The sequence below is a fragment of the Astyanax mexicanus genome, chromosome 16 (genome assembly GCF_023375975.1).
Source record: "Astyanax mexicanus isolate ESR-SI-001 chromosome 16, AstMex3_surface, whole genome shotgun sequence".
NCBI classification, from domain to species: Eukaryota; Metazoa; Chordata; class Actinopteri; order Characiformes; family Acestrorhamphidae; genus Astyanax; species Astyanax mexicanus.
In genome coordinates, this window is record NC_064423.1 from 4,976,159 (window position 1) to 5,000,766 (window position 24,608).

The 24,608-nt window shown below is 37.1% G+C and overlaps 1 protein-coding gene across 1 annotated transcript in view; it reads right to left on the bottom strand.

The window, feature by feature from the left end:
• Positions 1-1,243: 1,243 nt before the first annotated feature.
• Positions 1,244-24,608, bottom strand: part of col6a2 (collagen, type VI, alpha 2) — a 38,862-nt gene continuing 15,497 nt past the window's right edge. Inside the window, exons 13-28 of the mRNA XM_022669539.2 lie at positions 24,546-24,608; positions 24,399-24,452; positions 24,259-24,294; positions 24,088-24,150; positions 23,041-23,103; positions 21,510-21,572; positions 21,298-21,360; positions 19,285-19,335; positions 19,094-19,192; positions 18,316-18,378; positions 17,403-17,438; positions 16,593-16,638; positions 15,643-15,795; positions 13,190-13,645; positions 10,423-10,461; positions 1,244-4,413 (exon numbers count right to left, since the gene is read on the bottom strand). Coding sequence (XP_022525260.2) covers positions 3,812-4,413; positions 10,423-10,461; positions 13,190-13,645; positions 15,643-15,795; positions 16,593-16,638; positions 17,403-17,438; positions 18,316-18,378; positions 19,094-19,192; positions 19,285-19,335; positions 21,298-21,360; positions 21,510-21,572; positions 23,041-23,103; positions 24,088-24,150; positions 24,259-24,294; positions 24,399-24,452; positions 24,546-24,608 — 1,950 coding nt within the window. The 3' untranslated portion in view covers positions 1,244-3,811. The remainder of the gene's footprint in view (positions 4,414-10,422; positions 10,462-13,189; positions 13,646-15,642; positions 15,796-16,592; positions 16,639-17,402; positions 17,439-18,315; positions 18,379-19,093; positions 19,193-19,284; positions 19,336-21,297; positions 21,361-21,509; positions 21,573-23,040; positions 23,104-24,087; positions 24,151-24,258; positions 24,295-24,398; positions 24,453-24,545) is intronic.

Sequence of the window (24,608 nt, forward strand, 5' to 3'; positions counted from 1 at the left end):
AGGTGTGTCCAAACTTTTGACTTTTGACTGTCTTTGAAAAGAGATGAAAATGTATATTACATTAATACAGCCCTACTTAAATCTATATATTTTAAGCTATTTGTGTAAATATGTATATTCCACTGAATACTGGGCTGTTTCAAATAATAATAAAAAAATAAATCTTCATGTGAAAAAAGCAGTGCTTAACTTTTAAAATATATATTTTTTTTATTTATTTCCAATTTTCTCCCATTTTTCTTCCCAATCTTATTTGGCCAATTATCCCCCATATCCCTGCAACTCAGCTGAATATTCCTTTTTTTAATTTTGCACTAATTCCTTTTTTTAAGAGAGTGCCATCTACGAATTCGAACTGACAATCCTTAGACAGAGTCTTAGGCCACGTTTACATTACCAGGTTGAATTGACTTAAGTCAGATTTTTTGCTCAATGTGTCTAAGATCTTTTTTTTATGGCTGTGTGAACGTGCCAAATCTGCCTTTTTTTTCTTTCAAATCAGATTTAAGTAACTTTCATTTGTGGTCCTAAATCGGATTACATATTCAATCCATGAACATGCGACATGAATGTGAACGGTCAAATCAGAATTTATGCGTCTTTTTACTTTTACGCATTAGCATTAGCGCTATGTGCTTCTCTCTCGTACCCACACTGCATCTCTTGGTGCAGCTGTGCAGCTATAGCTGCAAAAACAGCAAAAGCAAACCACCTGGCCTTTTTTCACCTCCTCGACCTGAACATGTACTTCAGAGCTGCTGTTTACTCTCCACTCCAGCAAAGGATGCTCCACATATGAGCTGCTAACTCATCCATTTCCCTTTATAAAGCTAGGAGTCTCTCTGTGAAGAAGGAGACGTTTATACAGGTATCAATGTGCAGCATGTGAGGAGGCATTTCAGGCATAGATTCGTTCACATTACACACAGATCAAGATAGCCGAATCCGATCTGAGCAAAAAATCAGATTTGGGCAATGTGGATTGTAATGTGAACATAGCTTTTGTTCACTGGACCACTTACAGCCTCCCATTGTTATTGTAATTTTTTTGATAAGAACAATACTTTTGGGTTTCTGATGATGTTTTAGGTCATAACTATGTAGAAATATAGAAAATTTCACACGTTTAAGTTAGTCACATGTTAGTCTGTGCTGTATTTGCTACTGTGTTCACTGCTTCAAACAAACAAAGAATAGATCAGTTCATGAAAATGGTAATTTTACAACAATGACAGAAAGCAGATTTGTAGTTTACCACAGCCTGTTTTATTGTACTAACACTGAAGTTGACAAAACAATAATGAGGTCCATCCTTCAGATCCTACAGCATGTCAAAATACTCATTTCACCTTCATGGCAGCCTAGAATTTACTGACTACATCTGATTACAGTGCTCTTAAAAGACGAAAAAAAAAAACAATTAACATTATTTTTTTATCATTATCTGTTGTGGTCATTTTGCTCTTCATACATAAGTATGTGGACATACTTTGAATACTTCATTTAATACGAACATTTGATTCCCTGTCACGAGCATGTGTCAAAGCAAGAGTTACAGGTAAAGAGATTTCCTGTGACTGGAGGAAAAGCTGTGGTCTGACTGGGCCCTTGTAGTAGATCTGAAAAGATATTTTAAAAATATGATCGGAATATTTAAACTTGGAGTACAGTTGAGTTACAGGTTGATCTGAGGCTGGTTTCTAAAGTATAGGCTGCAGCCGGGGTAGCGTGCATTTCTTAGTACGTCATTACTCACTGCTCAGTGGGCTACTCAGTGTTATGCCAATTTTAGCCCCCCCGCCATGAAAAGCACCCTCTCTCAGGAGCATGTCTTGCACTTTGTTAATGATAAAAGCGGTGATAATCTGCTTTAATTTAACTTAGAAATACGAGACAAAAGTCACAGTTATCTCAGTCATGAGAGGAGGTGCTTTTCCTGGCGGGGTTTGCTGAATTTGCGACAACACCACCATGTTTATCAGGAACCATGCACCATGCTCGGGCACAGTTTGGTGTGATTGCCTCTAGACTCCACAGCACAGTTTACTGGTTTCCCTAATTATATTAATACTCCCTTCAAGTCCAGCATTGGATGTTTGTACTTAATGAATTTGCAGCTCGACATGATTCAAGTGGTTTTGTTGGGAAAATAAAAAATGAACACCCTGTGAAATGCTGTTTTTACTGTTATAATTGACCCACAGTTCGATATTTTCAGCATGGCTTCAGGGCAGAGTAAGTAATGAGTTAAATCCTCAGCTGAGAATGTTTTTGATAATACAGTTCATATATTCAAGCTGTGCTGCTGGTATCTTATCCTTCAGACCTGAAACTATTCTAACTGAAACCCAGTCTAGTGCAACATATTGAGGCAACTAGATCCGAAGCTGAGATATGTAATACTTGCGATGTGCTTTAGTCTAAATGGCTTCGTTCATTTAACCCTGAATTATTTTATTTATTGAATGATTTCAGCTGAAATTCAACAACCCATGAAAACCTCTTCAAAGATATACAGGAAAAACTCCAGTCTTGCTCTGGTTTAGCACCTTTGGTGTGAATACAAAACGATTCAGGTAGAGCCTTCTTCAAAAACAGAACATTTAGAAATAAAAAAAAAACTTTTTCAAAAAGTTTAACATTCAGTAAATTATCTTTGGTGTTTTTATCTTTTATTATTACCTTTTATTTTCTGCATCCTGCCCCCTTATCCCATGTCCACTGGTGTGTTATATGGAGTGAGCTTGCTGATGAGGATGCAACTCACCAGATCACATAGCACACTTTCCCTGTTTACACTTGAGCACTTAATGTGATCAGAATCTGGATTCTATCCTGATTTAGATTTTAGCTACATGTGTTTGTTTACACTTATTAGACAAACGCGACTCTGGTTAGTGGAACTGAATTCTGTGATTATAGTGTGGGAGTGATTCAGCAAACTTTAAAATATATGAAAACATATGAAGTGAGTCTTTTTTTCATGTAATTTAAATCCAAAAACGTCCTCGTTCTTTGATTTGACACTTTTTTGACTTTTACTGCGTTAAAGTTGAGTCATGAACATAATTTAATTTTGGGAGACTGATCCACGCCCTTTACTTCTCCACGCTATTTAATGTAGCTTGTAATTCGGGCTGCAACTAATGATTATTTTAGTAGTATTTTGGTAATCTGATGATTATTTTTTCAGATTAGTCGATTAGTCAACGATTATTTCTGCCATGTCCTCCATCTCTAGAAACTATAGAAATGGCTGAACATGAGATTTAAAAGCCATGGCTGCTGTTTAAATGTGTAAGATAACAACATTTAGTGATTAAATGTGAGTTATATCTGTTATAAATGAACGATTAGTCGACAATGAAATTTGTAGTCGACAAACTTAAATAATCGACATTGTCGATTATATCGACTAATCGTTGCAGCCCTACTTGTAATGTGAACATAGGCTAAGTTGCTACCTCTATTTTTCATTACAAGAGAGTCAAGAGCGTGGGAAATATTAGCAAAATGACAAACTAATATTAATTAAGTATTAACTAAGTATTAAGTATGGATTCACAATTTATTCTAAAAAAAAAACCCACACTTTCAGTTAAAAATCATGTTTTTCTTCATAAAACAAAAGGCTTTTTAATGTATAGAATGGTGTAAAACATTGGCGAACAGTATTAGGTGTTTGATCAGCATATTGTTTAGCCACAAATTTTCTTTTTGTTGCATCCTAATGACCAGGCTGACTCCAGTAACACACCAATAAAACTATTTACCCCCCTCCACTAGTGTGAGCTTAAGATCCCCCCCATTTTCAGCAGATCCACCGGAGGAAACGGTCAATGAAGCTGCGTCTGGAGAGGTGGCTGTAATCCTGTCCCCTGAAAATGGCTGTCTGGTCTCCGAGCGCGAGCTTCGTCAGCACTTCCTGGTCGACATCGCTGCCCATGGCGATGACGGTGGGCACGCCCTCGGCCCTGCGCATGGCGCTGAGGCCCTCCTCCAGATTCTTGTTGCTGGTGACGCCGTCGGTGATGAAGACGAAGGAGATCTCGGCGTTGCGGCGAGCCAGGCGGCTGGTTCCGCTCATCAGGATGTTGTTGACGGCGTACATGATGGCGCTGCCCACGTTGGAGGCGGAGTCCAGGTACATCATGCCCGCCAGGCCATCGGAGATGACGGTTATATTGTGCGAGAGTTTGAAAGCCACTTCCTGAGTTCCCTCGTCTCCGTACTGCAGCAGAGCCACGCGGGTGTTCCTCTCGTCGTTATCCCTCCGAGCCAACATCAACTGATCAGCCACCTGCTCCACAAACTCACGAGCTCTCCTGAAGTTCTCCACGCCCATCCGCTCCGACCCGTCCAGCAGGAACACCAGATCCACCGGACGCTGCACACAACTGGCCACTGCCGGCTCTGTGGAGATAAACACACTGATTAATACATAACTCAATAATGTAATGTAAAGTCTCTAATACTTTAATTTAATCCTTTTAGACCCTGCATCCATTACACTATTAACACTATTTAAGAGCATGTTGTCTATCAGAATAGACCTGGAACCAGCCAATGAACAAGTTTATAAACCAATAAAACAGAAACCTGTCCCCACCCACATTTTTGTTAATGTGATGTAGAACACTTTTAATCATGTTTTTTTTTTTTTTTACAGTTTAGGGATAGCTATGAAATAAAAAGAAACTAAACCCAGAAAACAGCAGAACTCAAAACAGCAGAACTCAACTTAGAAGCTCAATTCCGCAGAAATACGGTGGCTTGCAAAAGTATTCATATCCCTTGACCTTAAATATATCCATATTTCGTCACATTACCACCACAAACATATAAAATATATTTCATTGTGATTTAATGTGAAAGACCAACACAAAGTGACATATAATTGTGAAGTGAGAAGAAAATTCTGCATGATTCAAAATATATGTAAATAAAAAAATAAAAGTGTGGTGTGCAAAATATTTACCCCTCAGAGGTAGGTTCAGATAAGTCGACTACTAAAATAATCATTAGTTGCAGCTCTAGCTCCAATGAAATATATTTATGTAAAGTCACTGTAAACTAAACTCAGCAGAAATAAACAACAAAATCACCAAAACTTAATTCAAGAATGCAGAATGGAAATCCCTTCTGAACTAAACCAACCACCAAGTGGATAATAATCGTGTTAAAGTGATTCAGAACAAACAAAAAAAAGTCAGTAAAATTAGCATTTGATTGCTAGATGTGTTTATTTAATATAAAATAGCAGTAATGCCCATCAGCTTGAGTATATTTATTGCAGTCTTACAGCACCTTAGTTTTTATATGTTACATTCCTCATATACAGCTCTAATACATCAAATAACATCATCAATCTGCATTCTCAACAATCTCACCTGAACCATGTATACACACAATAATCTAATACCCACTGTCTTTTCAAAGTTCTCTCAAAGATCTTTTTGTTGGTGAATAAATAGTTATTATTAATATTAGTGGTATTTATAGTTCATTCACAGTGAATAGGTTTGCCTACGTTTATATGTAAGGTTCCTAACTGAAGCCTACATGAAGAACATTCAAATTAAAATATAAAATGAAAACATTAAAATGAGAGAAACCTGGATTGTGTTTTTTTCTGTGTGCTTTTTATCCCCTATTCTGTTTTTATCACAGGGTGCAATAGCTGCATGATTGGAAATATACATTTTTCAATTTACATTTTCAGTTTCTCATGAAAAAAAGCTACTCAATACTTCATTTAGAAGTTACTTTAGAGAATCACAGAATAAAAGTTGTATCTAGCACAAGATACTTTATGTATTCAATGTTTACAGTACTAGTTAAAACTATTATATATTTTTTCTACATAGTAAATGAATAGTAAAGTGATCTATCAGACTATGAAAGAACACATAAGAAATCATGTAGTAACTTAAAAGTGTTAAACAAACCAAAATACTGTTTCTGTTAACTTGTGGTTTCTGAGGCTGGTAACTCTGATGAACTTATCCTGTACAACAAAGGAAACTCTTGCTCTTTCATTTCTGGGGTGGTCCTGATGAGTGCCAGTTTTATCATAACGTTTTTGATACTTAGATGAGTAGTAGTTCTTGTCATAACATGGATTAAAACATTACTCAAATGGGGGGCTCCAAGTGGTCCAGCGGTCTAAAGCGCTGCCACTATGATCCACAGATCACTGGTTTGAATCCCACTCATGCAGCTTGCTAACAGTAGCTGGAGCCCTGAGAGAGCAAGTAGATGGCGCTCGCTCTTTCTCCTCATCACTCCAAAAGGGTGATGTGGATCAGCACAAGGCTGCGTCTGTGAGCTGATGTATCAGAACCGAGTCACTGTGCTTTCCTCTAAGCGTTAGCGCTGTGATGCTACTCGCCAATGCTGCATAAGCAGCAGTTCAAAAAGAGGCGGAGTCTGACGTCACATGTGTCGGAGGAGGTGTGTGCTAGTCTTCACCCTCCTGGTGTTAAAGCATCACTATTGATGGTTTTCACTATTAGGGGTACATTACTCAAGTAGAGCTATTCACTGTATACCAATTCCAGGTGACTCCACTTCATAAAACTGACTGAGAAAATTTTGCAGAGATGTGCAAAACTAATCATCTATACAAGAGGAGCTACTTTGAAGAATCTAAAATATAAAACATATATTCTGGTTTGTTTAACACTTATTTTTCTTCATAGTTTGGATGACTTTAGCTTTAAAATAATGGAAAAACTCTGAATTTAGCAGGCGTGTCCAAATGTTTGACAAGTATGTATGTAATTCTCTTAAAACTTCATAGAGATGAATTTGATGTAATTGGAGAGCTAATAATGTGAGGACTGAAGTATTGTGAATTTATGAAAGCTGAATAAATAGTGTAAATAATGCTATTCTATAAAAAGCTGTGGCCCATAAAGGCACTGGAAGTTAATGTGCAAAGTGCAAAACCGTATCACATGATTACAAAATAAAACAGTATGATTCACCTTAGATGTATTTTTATGTATAGATAGTTTGCATTGGTTTGATCACTGTCTTATTATGTCTTATTCACAGCTGATTATTCATAGCAATCAAAAAATCTCCATCTGCATTACGGTTCCGGCGAGACTGGAACCAACATGAGCATAATCTCCCATATCCTGAGGATTCGAGTAGCGTAGCAGCTTAGCACAGGTTAATAAAACTGTATTGCACAAGCAGAGTGTCTCAGAATGTCTCCCTCTCTGTCTTTTTCAAGTACATAAGAAAAAACAATGTAATGGTAAAGAGATTTCAAATAAGCAGCAGGAACTGAGGTCGCCAGGAAGAGATTCGTTCACACAGCAGGTAAAAGTGGCACAAATCGCATTTTTTCTCATTAAATCCGATGTTTATTTTCTATTATTTTAACATAATCTGTTTCTGAAAACAGTTCACGCTCCTAAACTGACGCTCATGTACTAAAGAGCAGCGCTTCACATGAAGTTTCGGTTTCATCTTCTCCGGTGATTCTCACTGAAGCATCAAAACTATGAATGAACATGTGGAATTTTATGTACTTAACAAAAAATGAGCTGTCCTCCACAGTCACCGGACCTGAACCCAATCCAGATTTGAGGTTTGGGGTGAGCTGGAGCACAGAGTGAAGAAGGCAAAGAGCCAACAAGTGCTAATAAACACCTCTGGGAACTCCTTCCTTCAAGACTGTTGGAAAACCATTTCAGGAGGCCACCTCTTGAAGCTCATTGTGCAAAGAAGTAATCAGAGCAAAGGGTGGCTATTTTGAAGAAACTAGAATATAAAACATGTTTTTAGTTATTTTACCTTTTTTTGTTTAGTACATAAAACTCCACATGTGTTCATTCATAGTTTTGATGCTTCAGTGAGAATCTACAATGTAAATAGTCATGAAACTAAAGAAAACGCATTGAAAAAGAGAAGGTGTGTCCAAACTTTTGACCTGTACTGTATAATAATTTATAGTACCAAACAGAAATAACAGCTTGTATTTTCAGTTTTTTTATTTGATGATTTAAACAAAAATGGGAAATTAAAAAACATCTTATTGGGATTTCCGTTCCACCTTAAATGCTGACTGCAGTAACACACAGACAGCCATCATTCATCATTAAAAGGTTTATTTCCTTTGTTCATAACCAGAATTTACTGTATGTTCTTTGGTCGCAAAACCTGAACTAAAATGCAGCAGAAACCCCTCCAAGGCATCTGCTTTTAAATGCAATTTTTTTATTTATATATAGAATCACAATATAGTGAATATACAAATCAAATAATCACGCAGCTCTGAGGCTCACGCACACGTGAGCTCCTCCACTCGTCCACATTATGCACGCGACATGCAGCGCTGTGTGCAGGTGATCTTAATAAACATTGTTATTAAATAATAGGTCTATGCTTCTTCAGTGTTGCAATCTTAATTAACATCATTCTGAACAGATTTCACTCATTCAAACAGCCTGAAAATGTTTTTAAAAAGCTCAGTTTTAACGCTCTACTTACTAAAACATGTGGGGTTTAAATTTGACTCGATTTAAACTGTCTAATGAGCCTGTGCATGTTCTGCCCAAGCCCAATCCGAAATAATATTGTTTAAAAGCGAGAATTATAAAAACGATACATCTTTTTAAAGCTTTTAAAAAAAAAAAATTGGACTGTTTGAATGAGCGAAATCTGTTCAGAATGATGTTAATTAACATTGCAACACTAAAGAAGCATAGACCTATTATTTAAAAACAATGTTTATTAAGAACAGCTACACAGAGCGCTGCAGGTCACGTGCGTAATGCGGACAGGTTGAGGAGCTTACATGTGCGTGAGCCCCAGAGCTGCGTGATTATAATATTCTAACTTGTGAATCTAACTTGTGCGTTACTGTAGTAAGCTTTTAACGTGGACCTTAATCCTAATGAAATACCGTTGAAAAATCTAAATCAAGTTCGGCTTCTGATTTTATTTCCCATTTTTGTTTGCATCATCAAATAAAAAACAGAAAATACAGGCCTTTTTTGTTTTTTTTGTGATTATATTCAAAAACAAAAATAATATATTTTAATGTTGTTGTTTTTTTCTGAATGAACGAATGATACACGGATTTGATTGCAACACGAGACTTCTACTAATTCAGTTTGAACAGAGATATCAGTCCAAATACTGCATTTATGAGGTCGGTTCTTTCAGTATCACACCAATGAAACCCTCACTCAAAGCTGTTGTCCATTTCCCAATTCTACTTACACCCATCTTTCTACTCTCCTTCTTCTAAAATCTGTCTGTTTTGCCTGTTCTGCATTGTCACAAATCGAATATGCATCAGATTGTAAAACTGCATACCACATCTGCATCACAGACAGTATCAGAGAAAAGATTATATTGGATTATAGATTGGATTTAGGCCACTTTTACCCAAATATAAAAGGAAAGGTTAGCAGAAATTAGCATGTTAGCAAAAGTCATGCTTATTATTGTTTGTTTAACTGAGCGTTTTGTGTTAGTAAGTCATCACCACTTTCTTTTGGCATCGAACACATCTCTCATAACAATGTTAGCTACCACTTTTTAGTCAGGGTTAAAACTAATAATCAAACTTAAAATAAAATGTTACAACCATGCGTAGACCAGCTAGCTTTCAGATATATTTAGTGGTTATCAAGACATATATTTTTTTAATAATCCTACTATACAGCAAGGCCAAGAGCAACTAATCGTCAATGTTAAAAAAAACATATATATATAAAGCCATAGCCGTAATTTATTGGCCGAGTTTGGCCGAATCAGGAGCCAGCGCTCTCTAACACAGCCCCAGCACTTTGTTAGGATCGCCCATGATGTCGCCATAGACAAATCTGAAAGAGTCAATGAACAGATCAGTCCACTGCTGTTTCTCGGGTCCGTTGGCGAACTTGGCTCTCTGGGCTGTGTAGGCCATTGTGGCTACAGCCTTGCTGTAGCTATCGGGGTGCTTGGGCTCCTGCAGGGAGCTGAGAAACACTGAGATGCTCGATATTGTGCTCGGGATGGGGTTGTCCCTCCCTTCCTCTGCAAAGAACCCATTCCACTGGGACGCCACATCTGCAAGTGAGCGGTGAGACAATAGTTTTAGGGGTCTCTGTGCAACTGGCTCCGCCTACTGAGCACAGTGCAAAAAAAAATAAAAAACAAACCAAAAAAAAAAATTACTTGGATTGATAATAAACTGTTTATTTTGCAGCCATGCACTTGGATTTTGCAGGATATTGGGAATTTTGCTTCCAGTTTTGCATTTATTTACTTTACTCAGGTATTTTATGTTCCTAAATACTAAGGTTTATGCTATTTTTATGCTTGATTTAACTCCATCCAGAATGAATTTTAGACAATTTGTTTTAAAGTTGCTGTTTTATTTTTTAAAAAGCCATTTAAAAATAACTTGAATCTTACCAGTTTTGCATGGGAGATCGGGGCAGATGACCACAGGATCTGAAACAATAAAGAAAAACAATTATTTAATTATACATACATATGAGTGTAATACAGACACAGTTAAAATAACAGTGTAAACATGTTTTAACTCTCTGGGAGTTTTTATTTGGGGTTATTATATATGTTTGTGTAGTGTGAAAAAATATTTGCACCCAGATAACAAAATTCAGGACGGTATATTTTCCCAGAAATGATTGCGTTAAACGATTATATTGTCATTTTAAAGCGCCGCTATAGAAAAAGATTTTTTTCCTGCTTCTGGGCTCCCAAAGGAGCTTTAAGACAAGGTGGCACACTAATAATATACTAGCATAATTATACTATTAAACTATTAAACTAACTTTGTATCACTAAGAGCAGAGATTGGGCTCCTAATATAAAAATATTTTAACATCCTAAATAAAACAAATACAGTACAACCACCCTCTGTCTCTGCCATGCACTACATACTAAACAGACGTTTATACAAAAAATAAAGTAACAACAAATAGATTAAAGTAACAGTTACATATACTTGTAGGCCTTGTATTTTCTGAATGCACTTTTTTGAGTCCACATACTTACTTACACTTACACTTATATAGTACCTTTTTGCCATTACATTCTACGCACACCGTTGAGAGAAGCGGCAGCCATTTGCACACAGTGTGCTCTCAACCGTAAACAACCGTCCACCTGGACTACAAATCCATATCTGGGCATACACTCACACACTTATTCATATTTTTAGGCAGTGGTGTGCAGTGAGGCTCTTCTAACCTTTCAGAGAAGGGGTAACAATAGGTGCATGTAAATCATTACATGATTTTTAATCAGGAAATATATATCATAGCTATTGTAAGTGTAAGAATTTATTTTATAAATTAACTAAAATAAAAAAAACAGCAACTAATTTAAAGCATTAGTCTGTGTTTTTTTAGTTGCTACAGGACTCTTATCTGACTGACAGCGATTTTAACCAATCAGAGCTTTTTAAAATTGCTTCTGCCCCCACGTGTCTGCATGACCCTTCTCCTGATTTTTTAAAGAGTGTAGTAATGAGTCTATTAGCAAAGTTGAAGGACAATCTAACCAATCAGAATCATTGTTTTCACTATGGGGGCAGGGCCATGGCTGTCTAACCCCTTCTCAGCGCTGTGTTGAAGGTGTTAGTGTAAAGTGCTTAGTGTAAAGCTCATGCTGGATTAGTTCAATAGTTTAAAAGCTAACTATCATGGAATTGCAGCTGTAAATCAGACAGATATTGTGTTACATCATATTAAAAAGCTTTTTTAAGGCTGCCCTTCAATGTAAAACTATTTCACAATAAAAGGCCGTCTGACTGGTGAGTTTTTGTGTGTTTTTAATGTTTTGGCTGCTCTGCAAACTTTACGCATACAAATGAGAGATCTTTGTTGAACAGCTGGACTTATAGGAAAATTAAGCATTGATTGCTGTGGTCTGTTGTATATTAACTGCGTGCAACCTAATCTAATCAAATTTTTCTAGGCAATTCAAAATATCCAATTTACCTGATCCTAATGTTTTTTTTTTTTGAGTGTAGGAGGAAACTGGAGTTCCTGGAGGAAACCCACGCAAACACAGGGAGAACATGTAAACTCCACCCACATAGGGACTTGAACCCAAGACCTCAGTGCTGGGAGGCGAACGTGCTAACCACTAATCCACCGTATCGCCTCTTCAACACTCCTACAGCCCTATCACAAAAATCTGTAGGAACTGTGTGAGTATATTATCTAGGGGTGTCACGATTTCGTTATTTCATCGAAATCGATCGAAATGATGTCATGGTCTCGAGCATCGAAGTCAAAAAAAGGGATCGGCAATCCCTCCCGCAAATGGCGCAGCACACTGTAGCTCAAAGAGCAGCCCTTTCTCCAGAGAATGTGGACATTCTCATCTTCTTAAAGAAAAACTTTTGTTAAAAGAAAAAAAACTTTTCTTAAAGAAAAACAGTTATTTTGTCTAGCCTCAGATATGTTAATAGTTTTGGCACCTTAAGGAGCATCTTTCTCTCAGATAAAGTTAATAATATATCTTTGTTAAAGAAAAAATCTTGTCATTCTCAGGGACTGAAAAAGTCTTAAAGTCTTATTTTCCACGTTTAACTGTTATAGTAGGATAGAGTTCAGTTTATTAAGGCTCTAATTGTTATATTATTTTGTACATGACTGTTCCTGTATTTTTTATTATTTATTTTGTTATGTTGCACATTGCTGTTTTAATAGTGCACACTGCTGCTACCAAAAAAAGCCACTAGATGGCATTACATATATATCTAAATTAAATTATTTAAATTTGACTGTTAGTGCCTAATGTGGTGTATTACAGATCACTTGTATCACTGTGCATCACTTATATCAAGCCCACCTTTTGAAATAAGATATTGTAAATTTGATGAATCAAACCAATGACTGACCATAGACTAATCTAAAACTGGCATAGACCTCTCTGCTGTAAAAAAAGTAAAAAGAAAATCGAGAATTTAATCAAATTTAATAAAATCGAGTCGAGGATTTAGAGAATTGTGACATCCCTAATATTATCACAGGACACTATTAGGAACCTTTCAACAACTGCATGCTGAGACATCTGACATGTTGATGGTTGGTGATTACATTTCTAATCATTTATTGTTCTTGATAGCACTGCAATCTGAGTTCGTTCTTGGTGCAACTCTTTGTTAGATGGTGAGTGTACAGTGTACAGTGTATGAACAGCATACCTGGGCACAGCACCGTCTCAATTCGATCTATGAATTCCTCTGCCACCAGGTCGGCGAAGCGCCTCATGCCCAGCACTCCTCCCTCCTTCTGGCAGGCGATGGACTTCAGACTCTCGTTCTCCTCCACCTGGTCGAACATGTCTCCGATCCCGATGGCGTTCACGTCTATGCTGTTATCAGTGCAGAGGTAGGTGAGCAGGGAGTCGTCGTCTCGCGGGTCGAAGCGACCGTCGGTGATGACCACCACGGTTACTTTAGCCTTGCTGCGGCGACTGTCGCGGATCATGTTGTCGTAGGCGAATTTCAGAGCGGATGGAGTCCATGTGCCTCCAGCGATCCACTCCAGCTTCTTCACAGCGTCTTTAAAAGCTGACAGGGAATCGATCTTGGTGTCGTTTAGGCTGATGGCCTGGAAAGTGCCACTGTGACTGTACTGGACCACGCCAACACGGGTTCCTGCAGAGCAAACACAAAAAACTCATAAAAAATGATATAAATTTCATTGCCATACTGCCATATACACTGACATGCTAAATGTAATGTAACACAGAAGATAAAGAACACTGCTGATGATTTCTATGATGATTTTCTGCCAGAATTCTAGCCAGATGCTGCCGGTCACAATCATTACCACACACTGTGCTGATGAATAATGGATGGATGATCACAAGCCATCAAACCACAAAGCTGAACTGCTTGAATTAATTTTTGCACCAGGAGTAAAGAAGCATAAAGTTATCCAAAAGCAGTGTGTAAGACTGGTGGAGGAGAACATGATGCCAAGATGCATGAAAAAAAAATGTGATTAAAAACCAGGGTTATTCCACTAAATGTTGATTTCTGAACTCTTAAAACTTTATTAATATGAACTTGTTTTTTTGCATTATTTGAGGTCTGAAAGCTCTGCATCTTTTTTGTTATTTCAGCCGTTTATCATTTTCTTCAAATAAATAAATGCTCTAAATGACAATATTTTTACTCAAACATAAACCTATAAATAGCAAAATCAGAGAAACTGATTCAGAAACTGAAGTGGTCTCTTGATTTTTTTTCCAGAGCTGTATTGCAATATATTCCTTAATTTTGGTCGATATAATATAGGTGCTAATAATCCCTTAAATGGAAATCTGTACCTACTACTGTCTGAACATTTAATTTAACATTTAATCCCACAAAAACTATAAACTAATTTAGAAATAAAAATGGTCCAAATACCTGTAAATTAAGGCTCACACTTAATTGCATTTATATACTTTATATACAAACAAAAACATGACATCCCTGTCAAACATAAGCTTAGGCATTATCAATGTAAATAACTTTTATATTAATGACTTAAAATTACAACAGAGGTAGAGCTTCCTATTCTTTTGTAAACAAATTGAACACATTAAAACAAAACCAAAGCTTAGGTAGAGATGTGCGTGAGAAATACTTTGATTACCTTGATAACTCGATTAAAGTATTGCAATATATTGTGAGATATTTAAGCAAAAGAACACGAGAGGGAGTGTGTTATCACGAATAACATCACGGCTGTGATTCGGTCGTAGGCACGAGCCGAAGGCGAGTACAGTAGATCACAGCCATGATGTTATTCGTGATAACACACGACTTCGAGTGTTCTATTGCTTAAATACAACAGTTTCTTTTTTTTACAAAATGAATAAAGAAAATAAATCAAAGAACTTTAAGAAATTCAGTTTTAATATGCTTTAATATGGACTGTGCCTTCCGCCAAAAAGTAGTTCCACAACAACTGTAACAGAACTGAAACTTATCTACAAAACGGTGTATGGTTCATACAGACTAACACCATGAACGTTAGCTTAAGAGCAAAATTGGGAATAAGTGAAGATGGTAACGTTAGGAGCGTGAAATAACGCTGATACTCTCCTCTCCTGCTCCGTGGAGTCGTCTTCAGGTGAACACTTCTCATTTTTGAGCATTTCTGCTTGCTTTGCTGGGTGGTGTTGGTTTTAGCTAGCCGGCTGGACTGTGGTTAGGTTAGCGTAGCTTGCTTTAGCTCAGCATTAACTTAGCTTAGCCTAGCCTGGCTGGTTAGCGTTCTGACTGTCAGACGGCATTAGCCGAGTGATTTTCCTTCCCTTTTTTTCCACAAAAGACGAGTCAGCGCTGAGGGCGAGCGTGCCGTGGTTGAGCACTAGCCCGTGCTAAGCTAACACTGCTGTGGGTGTCCTGAGTATATATGCCGTTACTCGGCAACGCGTTGGCGGAGTAATACAAGTTTAGTGTGAGAAGGCCGTGATGTTATCACATATATCAGCACGGCTAGAACACTTCTCAACCAATCAGATTGTGAGGTTGGAACTAACTGTTGTATAATGAATCGTAACCCCTGTATCATGATATTTATCATATTGCCTGTTCTGGCCAACACACAGCCCTAGTAGTAGTATACTAGTATAGTAGTATATTAGTATTTTCCGTACCGGTCTCTGAGTTGGGGTCTTTAGCGATTGAGCCCAGTCTGTTGATGGTGTTGATGACGAAGTTCTTCTCCAGGGTAAAGTTGGTTAATCCCACACTTTCTGAGCTGTCAATCACAAATACAATATCCAGGGCTCCACACCTCTTCTCACAGTCTGAAACAGACAAGAGATAATATAGCAGATATAAGATTAAGCAGAAGTCAGCTAGAGAAATATAATAGGACATATTTTAGTGATCTAATGCGCATCAGTCAATTATGCATCACGCAGCTGGATTTAGGGCGTGTCGTTGTGTCTTTGGTATTGTGAGGGAACAAAAAATACACATTGTGCAGCACAAAACACGCAAAAAGCACGAAGAACTAATTCTCTTAATTAATCATGGGTGTGGTTAATTTTGGGCATAACGTGAAATAAACCAATCAGTGTGTCAGTTATCATTCCCTTTAAGAGTGAGCAGGTGAGCTCTGACTTTGGCGCGTTCGTATCTTAACAGCGCTGCGCTGGTGTTTCTTCACGTTCACACTGTGAAGATACACCAGCAGCTCATTTAAGAAAACAGTAATGTTATTTTATTCTTTATTCTGTTTATTGTTGAGTTAAAAGTATTTGGGTTTGTGCTCTGCAGTGCGTCTGTGTGTGTTGGGAGCTCCTATAGAAATGGACTCTGTTGATTGACTGTCGACTGTTGTCAGGGTTTTAATTAGTCAGTGGCGCTCCTGTGTTTTCCACCACCAAAATATATAAAAACACACCAGAAATTTACACAGCTAAACACAAATCACTTCCAGACCACCACACCCATCAGTGTAGATTTATATCTAAACTCTGACGCAATTTTAACAGCAGGGGTGCAAGATGTGAAAATAGAGTGTTGACGAGGTGTAAGATAGCAATAGGAATGAGCATTGCGAGTTCAGTTCTGGTGGATTATCAGTATTGTCACTTACCACAGCACCCACAGGTCTCCCTGATGTAGTTCATGACATCACATTCCTGAAGAGATAGATGGCAAATTAAACCCCTAAACCCTCGTTTTTTTTTATTTATTTAGAAAATATTGTTATAATTGTTAAATTACTTACAGTACCAGTCAAACGTTTGACCACACCTCTTCTCATTCAGTGTATTTTCTTTCTGTACATTGTTAATTTAATTTTGAACACTATATTAAAGCTCTAGAGGAACACATGCTGAATTATTTTTAATAATAAACCAGAATATAATGTTTTATACTTTAGATTCTTCTAAATAAGTATCATATGTATCTTTGAGGACAGATCTGCAGACTCTTGGTGAGATTTTAATCTCAATGTCTTCATGAGGGAGAGTCACCTGGAATAGTTTTCTCAGCATCTTGAAGGAAGGAGTTTCTGGAGGTGCTGAACAATAGTTGCTGCTTTTCTTTCCTTCACGCTGTGAAGCTCCAGCTCATCCCAATTAAATCACCTCAAATCACCATCTCAGTTCATCAGGTTTAGATCAGGGGATTAATGTGGAGGAAAAACACTTTTTACTGTTTACTACAGAATTCTACATGTGTCCCTTAATCGTTTTCATGTCTTTAATATTAATCTACAATGTAGAAAATACTGTAAATAAAATATAGAAATAAAGTAAAAACAGTGAGTGAGAAGGTGTTTTCAAACTTTTGACTGGTACTGTATTTTAAATGGTTTTAAAGCCTGTAAAAGACAGGTTAAATTGTTGTGGAATTTAAGGGGTTAATGTCACCGTCACGCTGAAGATCCAGCACTTACTGTAAGGCCTGCGTCTCCCTCCGGACCAGGATCACCCTGAGAAAAAGAAGTTAAATTCATTTAAAAGGAGAAATCTTACCATCTATTACCATCTTACTCTACCATACTAGAGTTATATGGTGTTTATCAGAGTTTAATTGACATAATGCAATTCTGTTGAATTACTGAATTACCATATTTATCAGCAAAGATGAACAAAATACTGCATCTCTTTAAAAGGCGAAAAAAAAAAAAAAATGATTTGTGGATGAGATTTGTGCCCGAGTGGCCTGTCTGTTTGCATGGGCTTTTCTAGCCAGATGCAGCCGGTCATGATCATTACCACTGAGTGTGGTAACAATGGCTTCTTTAAAGTATTCCAAATTTTCATTTTCCAAGCAAGAATTCTTGCATTTTCCAAGCAAAAATGAATTTCCTCAAAATTATGGCATCGGGCGCCGAGTGGTCCAGCGGTCTAAAGCGCTACCACCATGAGCATTGCAGCTTTTGCGGCTTTGCTATCAAGCTGCCGGCACCCAGAGGGAGCAAAATTGGCCCTGCTCCCTCCGGGTGGGTAGATGGCGCTCTCTCCCCTCATCACTCCTAGGGTGATGTCTGCAGCACAGAGCGTCTGTGAGCTGATGTATCAGAACCGAGTCGCTGCGCTTTCCTCCGAGCGTTAGTACTGTGATGCTACTCAGTAATGCTGCATCAGCAGCAGCTCGAAAAGAAGCGGTGGCTGACTTCACATGTATCGGAGGAAGCATGTGTTAGTCTTCACCCTCCCGGTGTGTTGGGGCATCACTAGTGATAGGGGGAGTCCTAATGAGTGGGTTGGGTAATTGGCCGTGTAAATTGAGGAGAAAATGGGAAAAAATTAAAAATAAAATTATAAAAAAATTAAAATAAAATTATTTCATCAACTTATACTCACATCTCTTCCTGAATCTCCTTTGGGCCCTCTTGGTCCAGGTTCACCCTGAGGTCCAGGGTCTCCCTGGCATAAAACAAAAATCCAAATATTTCTTAATCGCTCAAATTTTACAGTAAATAGCCATATACCGTATTTTTTGGTGCACTGGATTACATTTTCTGGTCTATTTTGGGATTATAAGAAGCATTAAGCAACACTAGTAAGGATGCCTTCTTCGAAGTGAGCACAGGTTTGGGGAAGTAAACAAAACTGTAATTCTTAAAAAATCAAAAATTTTCTTCTAAAGGATATTAATCTCCTGAAAAAAAACTTTATTTGGGTGACTAAGGCACTTATGTTTATTTCCAGTATTTTGTTTGTCTAAGGGTGAGTTTCCAGGTAAGTTTCTCCAGCACTAAGGCTAGGTGCAGCAGCAGAACCCTGAGTGTTCCGGTAACCCAGAGCACTATTAGCTAGCGGTTCATCTCATGTAGCTTGTTTTAACATCAGACTACAGTCCGATATACTTATAAGTCTGAACGGTGAATGAGCTAGTGCTGCGGTTAGCGGCTAATGCTAATACTGCTGCACCCAGCCTTAGTGCTGGAGAAACTTCAATGAACCTCCTCTATAACGCTGTACTTCAGTGGAGTGGCTTTACTGCTTCTTAATACCTGACTGGTAGAATTCATACATAAGGAGCACCGGATTATAAGACGCACCATGGTTTTTTGGTAAAATTGAAGGATTATGTGAGGTAAAAACTGTACAGACGGGTAGCAGAAGAAGATCCACTCACAGGTTCTCCATTAGGTCCTTTTAGTCCAGGTTCTCCCTTCTGTCCACAGTCTCCCCTGCTGCCTCTGGCTCCAGGTCTGCCTTTCTCTCCTCGGTCACCCTGTAGGAAAATCAGGGTTTAGATTAGATAAACTGTAAAATCTGGAGATTAAAGTAAAAACTGTACAATAAACTAAAACTCAGGCACTGTACCGTGGGTCCTCTTGGTCCTGGGTAGCTGAATCCTGGTCTGCCAGAGTCGCCCTGCAGTATGAGATTAACAGTAACATTAAATAATCACAGTATAGATAAAACCTGCTACAGTTAAAAACACATCAGGGTCTGACAGAAACAACCGAAACATGAGGTTAAAATCATAATACACCTTTATAGAGAACTCAAGCAATTGTCAGGAGATTAAAAACTAGGTGAATAATTCATTAAAGGCTCTGTGTTTATTATTCATTTATCAAAATTAATTACATTTAATCACATTCATCATCAAAATATTTTAAATTGTAGATTTAATTTAATAGAATTTTAGCTAAGGAGTAGGAATGTCCCCGATCTGATCATGTGATGGGAAATCAGTCTGATCATGTATTTTTCAATTTTTAAAAAAATGAATGTTACGTTCTCTGCACGTCCATGTGGTAAACACTACATAATCATGAGAAGTTAGCATAACAAGCTAATACATGGCAGCTCAGCTCTCTGGAGTAAAACATTCATCTCCCTCTGTGAGAAGAACATAACTTTATCTGAGGAGCTCCTGCTGCTGTTCCTCACTGTATGAGTGTTTTTCTGAGTAAAAATGGAAAAACAACTGCAAACAGCAATTATTCACTCAGAAAAACGAGAGGAATTTAATTGCCCAATCAATCCACACCTATGAAAAAAAATGGAGAGTAAGCTCACTGAAAAAATAAGTAGAGTAGTGCTAATCTAAAGCTCTAAAGCTCATATTCAGTGTGAACAAGAAGTGAGGGCAGAACAAGCAGGCATTTTAAATTATGCATAGTTTAAGTCATTAAGTAATTACACTCTAATAATGCATTTTACTATAATAACTAATATAAATATTACCATATTGTAATCAAAAGGTTACTTAGTAAAGCCAAAATAAAATAAAATAGTCCAAATAAAATAAAAATGGATGTCGTTTTTTTTTTTATTGTTTGCCCCAGGGCTTTTATTATGAAGCCCAAAATTACAGATTAGCTATAATGGCTAACAGCTGCTATTAATAAGAGTTGTTTTTATATTATTTGTTTTTTAATTACCTAATCGAAATCTAAAAATATATGTTTGCCCACTGACCCATACCTTCAAGAATAGATAAGGAAAATAAAATAATTTCTGCCAGTAGTGTAAGTTGTTATGTTGCAGCATTATTTTTCTTTTTACGTTTATTACGAAAATAAAAAGAACATGTGGAGTGAATCTTTAAGTGATTTTAGATAATTAAGCAATACTACTCTCAAAGTTCACGCTGGGTACCACTTTAAAATAAGACTACCTTCATAAAGGGTTTATAAATGGTTTAAAATTCGTTTTTTAACGGTTACTAATTAGGATATAAATGCCTTAAAATCATTAATAATAAGTTACAACACATACGTAGAAAGGGCATCAATGACCTGTTGTTTGCCAAATAGTAAACCCACAGCCATATATATTGTTGCCCTTTCTAAGTATGTGTTATAACTGATTATTAATGATTTTAAGGCATTTAAAACCAAATTAGTAACCATTAATATATTAATTGTAAACCATAAATAAACCCGTTATAAAGTTAGTCTTATTTTAAAGTGGTACCTCACGCTGTAACATGGGATACTGGCACTGGTGTATTATATTATATATTCATCACATTTTATTATTCATGTTTGATTACTTCAGTAACATGTGAAATATAGTAAATCTGTTGTTGCTAGGCTACATGTAAGTATTTAACATGTTTTAAGTGGCTTTATTGTGCCAGATCAGCACTACTAAAATCCTATAATGACTCTCAGCAGGGTAGTGTTTGCAGGTAAAATATAATTTTCTGTCTAACTTGTGGAAAATTGTGAAATTGTGAAGGTTGATAGTGAATACACTGGACAGTGTACTATGCAGTGTACCATAGGTGCACCATTATTTTTTTATGGGTGTTTAGCTCATGATTAATTCAATACTGAAATAAGGTTATTAAATAAGGATATTAAACACATCTGGACGTACGATTGGTCCTGGGGGTCCTGGCTCTCCTCTCGGTCCGGCATCACCGGAGTCACCGCGGCTACCCTGTTACAACAAAAAAAGAAAAACAAGGTTTTCTGCAATTAGAGACTGATTAGACCCAAAGTATCTAAAACTTCAATCTCAACAGAACTATAATAAGTATAATATTAGTTTCTCATCAGATGATGCTGTTAATAATTAATTTATCTTACATTTCTTCCAGGCTCTCCGGGGGATCCTGCGGGGCCTCGTGGTCCTGGAAGTCCTGGATCTCCCTAAATGTAATAAGAAAGATTAGGAAAAAAATATATATATATACTATATATATTTATATATATATATAATAATATATAATAATAATATATAATAATATGTATATATATATAATATATATACTTCTGTACATATAGTGTGTATGTATATATATATACATACACACTATATGTACAGAAGTATTGTGACCGGGTATTAAAAACAGTTTATCCACTGTATTGTGTCCAGGGAAAGCTTTTTTACTAGATTTTGGAGCATTGCTTTAAGAATCTGAATCTGGTATACCAGTACACACCACTAGAGGCGCTGTGGAGCACTGTGTAGAACAGCGCCACCAAAGAAGCAGATATAGCATGATGGCTAATGCTAGCCAGTTTGCATAACAAGCTAATACATGGCAGCTCAGCTCTGTGGAGTAAAACATTCATCTCCCTCTGTGAGAAGCACAGAACTTTATCTGAGGAGCTCCTGCTGCTGTTCCTCACTGTATGAGTGTTTTTCCGAGTAAAAAAAACAAAAAACTGCAAACTGAAATTATTCACTCAGTACAGAGAAGAACTTAATTGCCCAATCAATCCACACCTCAGAAAAAAGTTCATGCATAAAACTCTGATGCAAATAAACTTCAAAAGCAATAAATATTAATACTGTAGGTTTTAAAGCACACTGAACTGTATGTATTTGTTAACAGGAGAAAGAAGGGAATTGTGGCTGATATTAATAGTGTGATGCCTCTAATGGCTTCAAGAATAACATATTGTAAATCGATATTAAAATTGTCTTACTTGTGCAAAAGAGCTTTCAAGAAATATCTCATCCCAAACTCTCTAACTCATCACAAAAGCAGGGATGTACCAAATATCTGGCAGCCGAAAATATTCAGCAAAAAATGTTAAAAAACACATTTTCAGTTTTCACCCAAATAAGCCAAGTTAGCATAATGTATACCAAACAACAATGCAATTAAATCTTAAACATTTGGGAACTATTAAACATATTTAATATATATAGTTTTCCAATTGCATTTCTTTAAAAAGCAGAAAAAATACAATACAGGCTATTAATTTATGCCATCAAACTTAATACAAAATCATTAATTAAAACATGTGTTTTGCCAAATATTTTACTTTTTTTTGGTCTCAACCAAAAATATAATAATTTTGGTGCAGCTCAATGCTGGGGGGCTAGCATACTCCTGACTTTGGGCATGGTGCTAATAAGAGTCTTATTCTATTGGCAGTACTTCTCTACAGGAACCAGACAAGCTGTGTGTGTGTGTGTGTGTGTTCATTTACACACCTGTGTCAGCAATCAGTGCAAATTAAAGTAGCTGAATGCAGCATTTCTTATTAGAAGGGGTGTCCATAAACATTTGTATATATAATATATTTAGTTCAGATGGCTCGGGGGTAAATAAATAATAATATATGTATCTGTTAGCTGCTGTTTCTGATGTAAATTATAAATTACCTTGGTTCCTTTGTTTCCAACTTCCCCTGCGAGGCCTCTCAAACCTTCAGTACCTGCTTCACCCTGAAACACAAAATCCAGAAATCACTCACTTATTAAAAAAACTGACCTTGCATTTATTCACATTTATGGCGAATGTAGTGTTAGGAGTCTTGCCCAAGGACTCTTATTGGTGTAGTGCAGCATTTAGTCACCCAGAGCAGGAATTGAACCCCAGTCTCCCACATGATACAGTAGCTCAGTAGCAGGAGATAGTGTTATCCACTGCGCCATGAATGCTGTGGTTCTATTCCAATCAGTTCTATTGAAATGAAGTCAATAGTGTCCGCTATGTTAGTGTGAGCAACAGCAAAATAAACATCACATGATCAATTATACGTACGTTTATTATACGTAATAAGTTTAACTAGCTAATAAGCAGTGATGGGTTACTAACGGCGTTACTTTTTTCAGTAAGGAGTAATCTAACTAATTACTCTGACTGTAACTATAACGCCGTTACCATTTCCCCATTACACCCCATTACTGCACGTTACTTTAGCTGCTCAATTAACTTTTTTTTTTACTTCGTGCATACAGACAAACAGTGCAAGTGTGTGTGTGTGTGTGTTGTGTGTGTGAGTCACAAGAGAGGGGAGGATGAGATAACCACCTATAAGCAATGATTGTTGTCTTTGCTGTCGTGCACTCTATTCATCTGGATTACAAAACACGCTCTGAGAAGGTTGGGGCCGGGGGGTTGGTTGTTACGGGGGCGATTAACACAATAGTTTCACTGGTAACTAGTTACTTTTATAGTGGAGTAACTTTTTTGGAAAAGTTTCAAAGTAACGTGCCCAACACTGCTAATAAGCAATATGACAGATACTCCAGATAATGCATGTTATTAAGTGTAATCCCATCTTTTTACGATATTGCAGTGTAAGGTATAATAACTGATTTCTGATTAAAAATTTAATGTTTCAATTTTAGCACAGTGAAAATTAACATTGGAATGAATAAATATATAGGTGGGCAGTGATACACATTGTACTGCATGGCCCGTACATTCTCTCCTTTTGACCCGGCTGGTCCCTCCCCTCCCTTTGGTCCGAAATCTCCTCTTCTCCCCTACAGACACATAAATACAAGCATAAATATGATCGACCAAAATAACAATAACATATATTTAAACTGAGCAGAGCAGATCAGATTAATTTACAGTATATTTTTACTTACAGGGTCACCTTTTGGCCCAGGTCCTCCTGGTGTTCCCTGTTGAACAAATTCATTTTTTAAGATTTGTAAGGTTGTTGTAAAGAAATAAGAAAAAAATAAAACAGCAAAACGAACAAATGAAAAATAAATGAAATACTCACTGCAGAACCCTTCTGACCTGGGAGACCCGGCGTTCCTGGACTTCCTCTTTCACCCTGCATGACACGATTAAAACATGTAATTAAACTCTGTTTAAAGGTTTATGGTTGAATCATTTATTATTAGGATTTTGTTTTTGCGAATTATACCTTTGGACCCCCGTCGCCAGATGGGCCAGTAGGTCCTGGTCTTCCAGGACGACCTGAATCTCC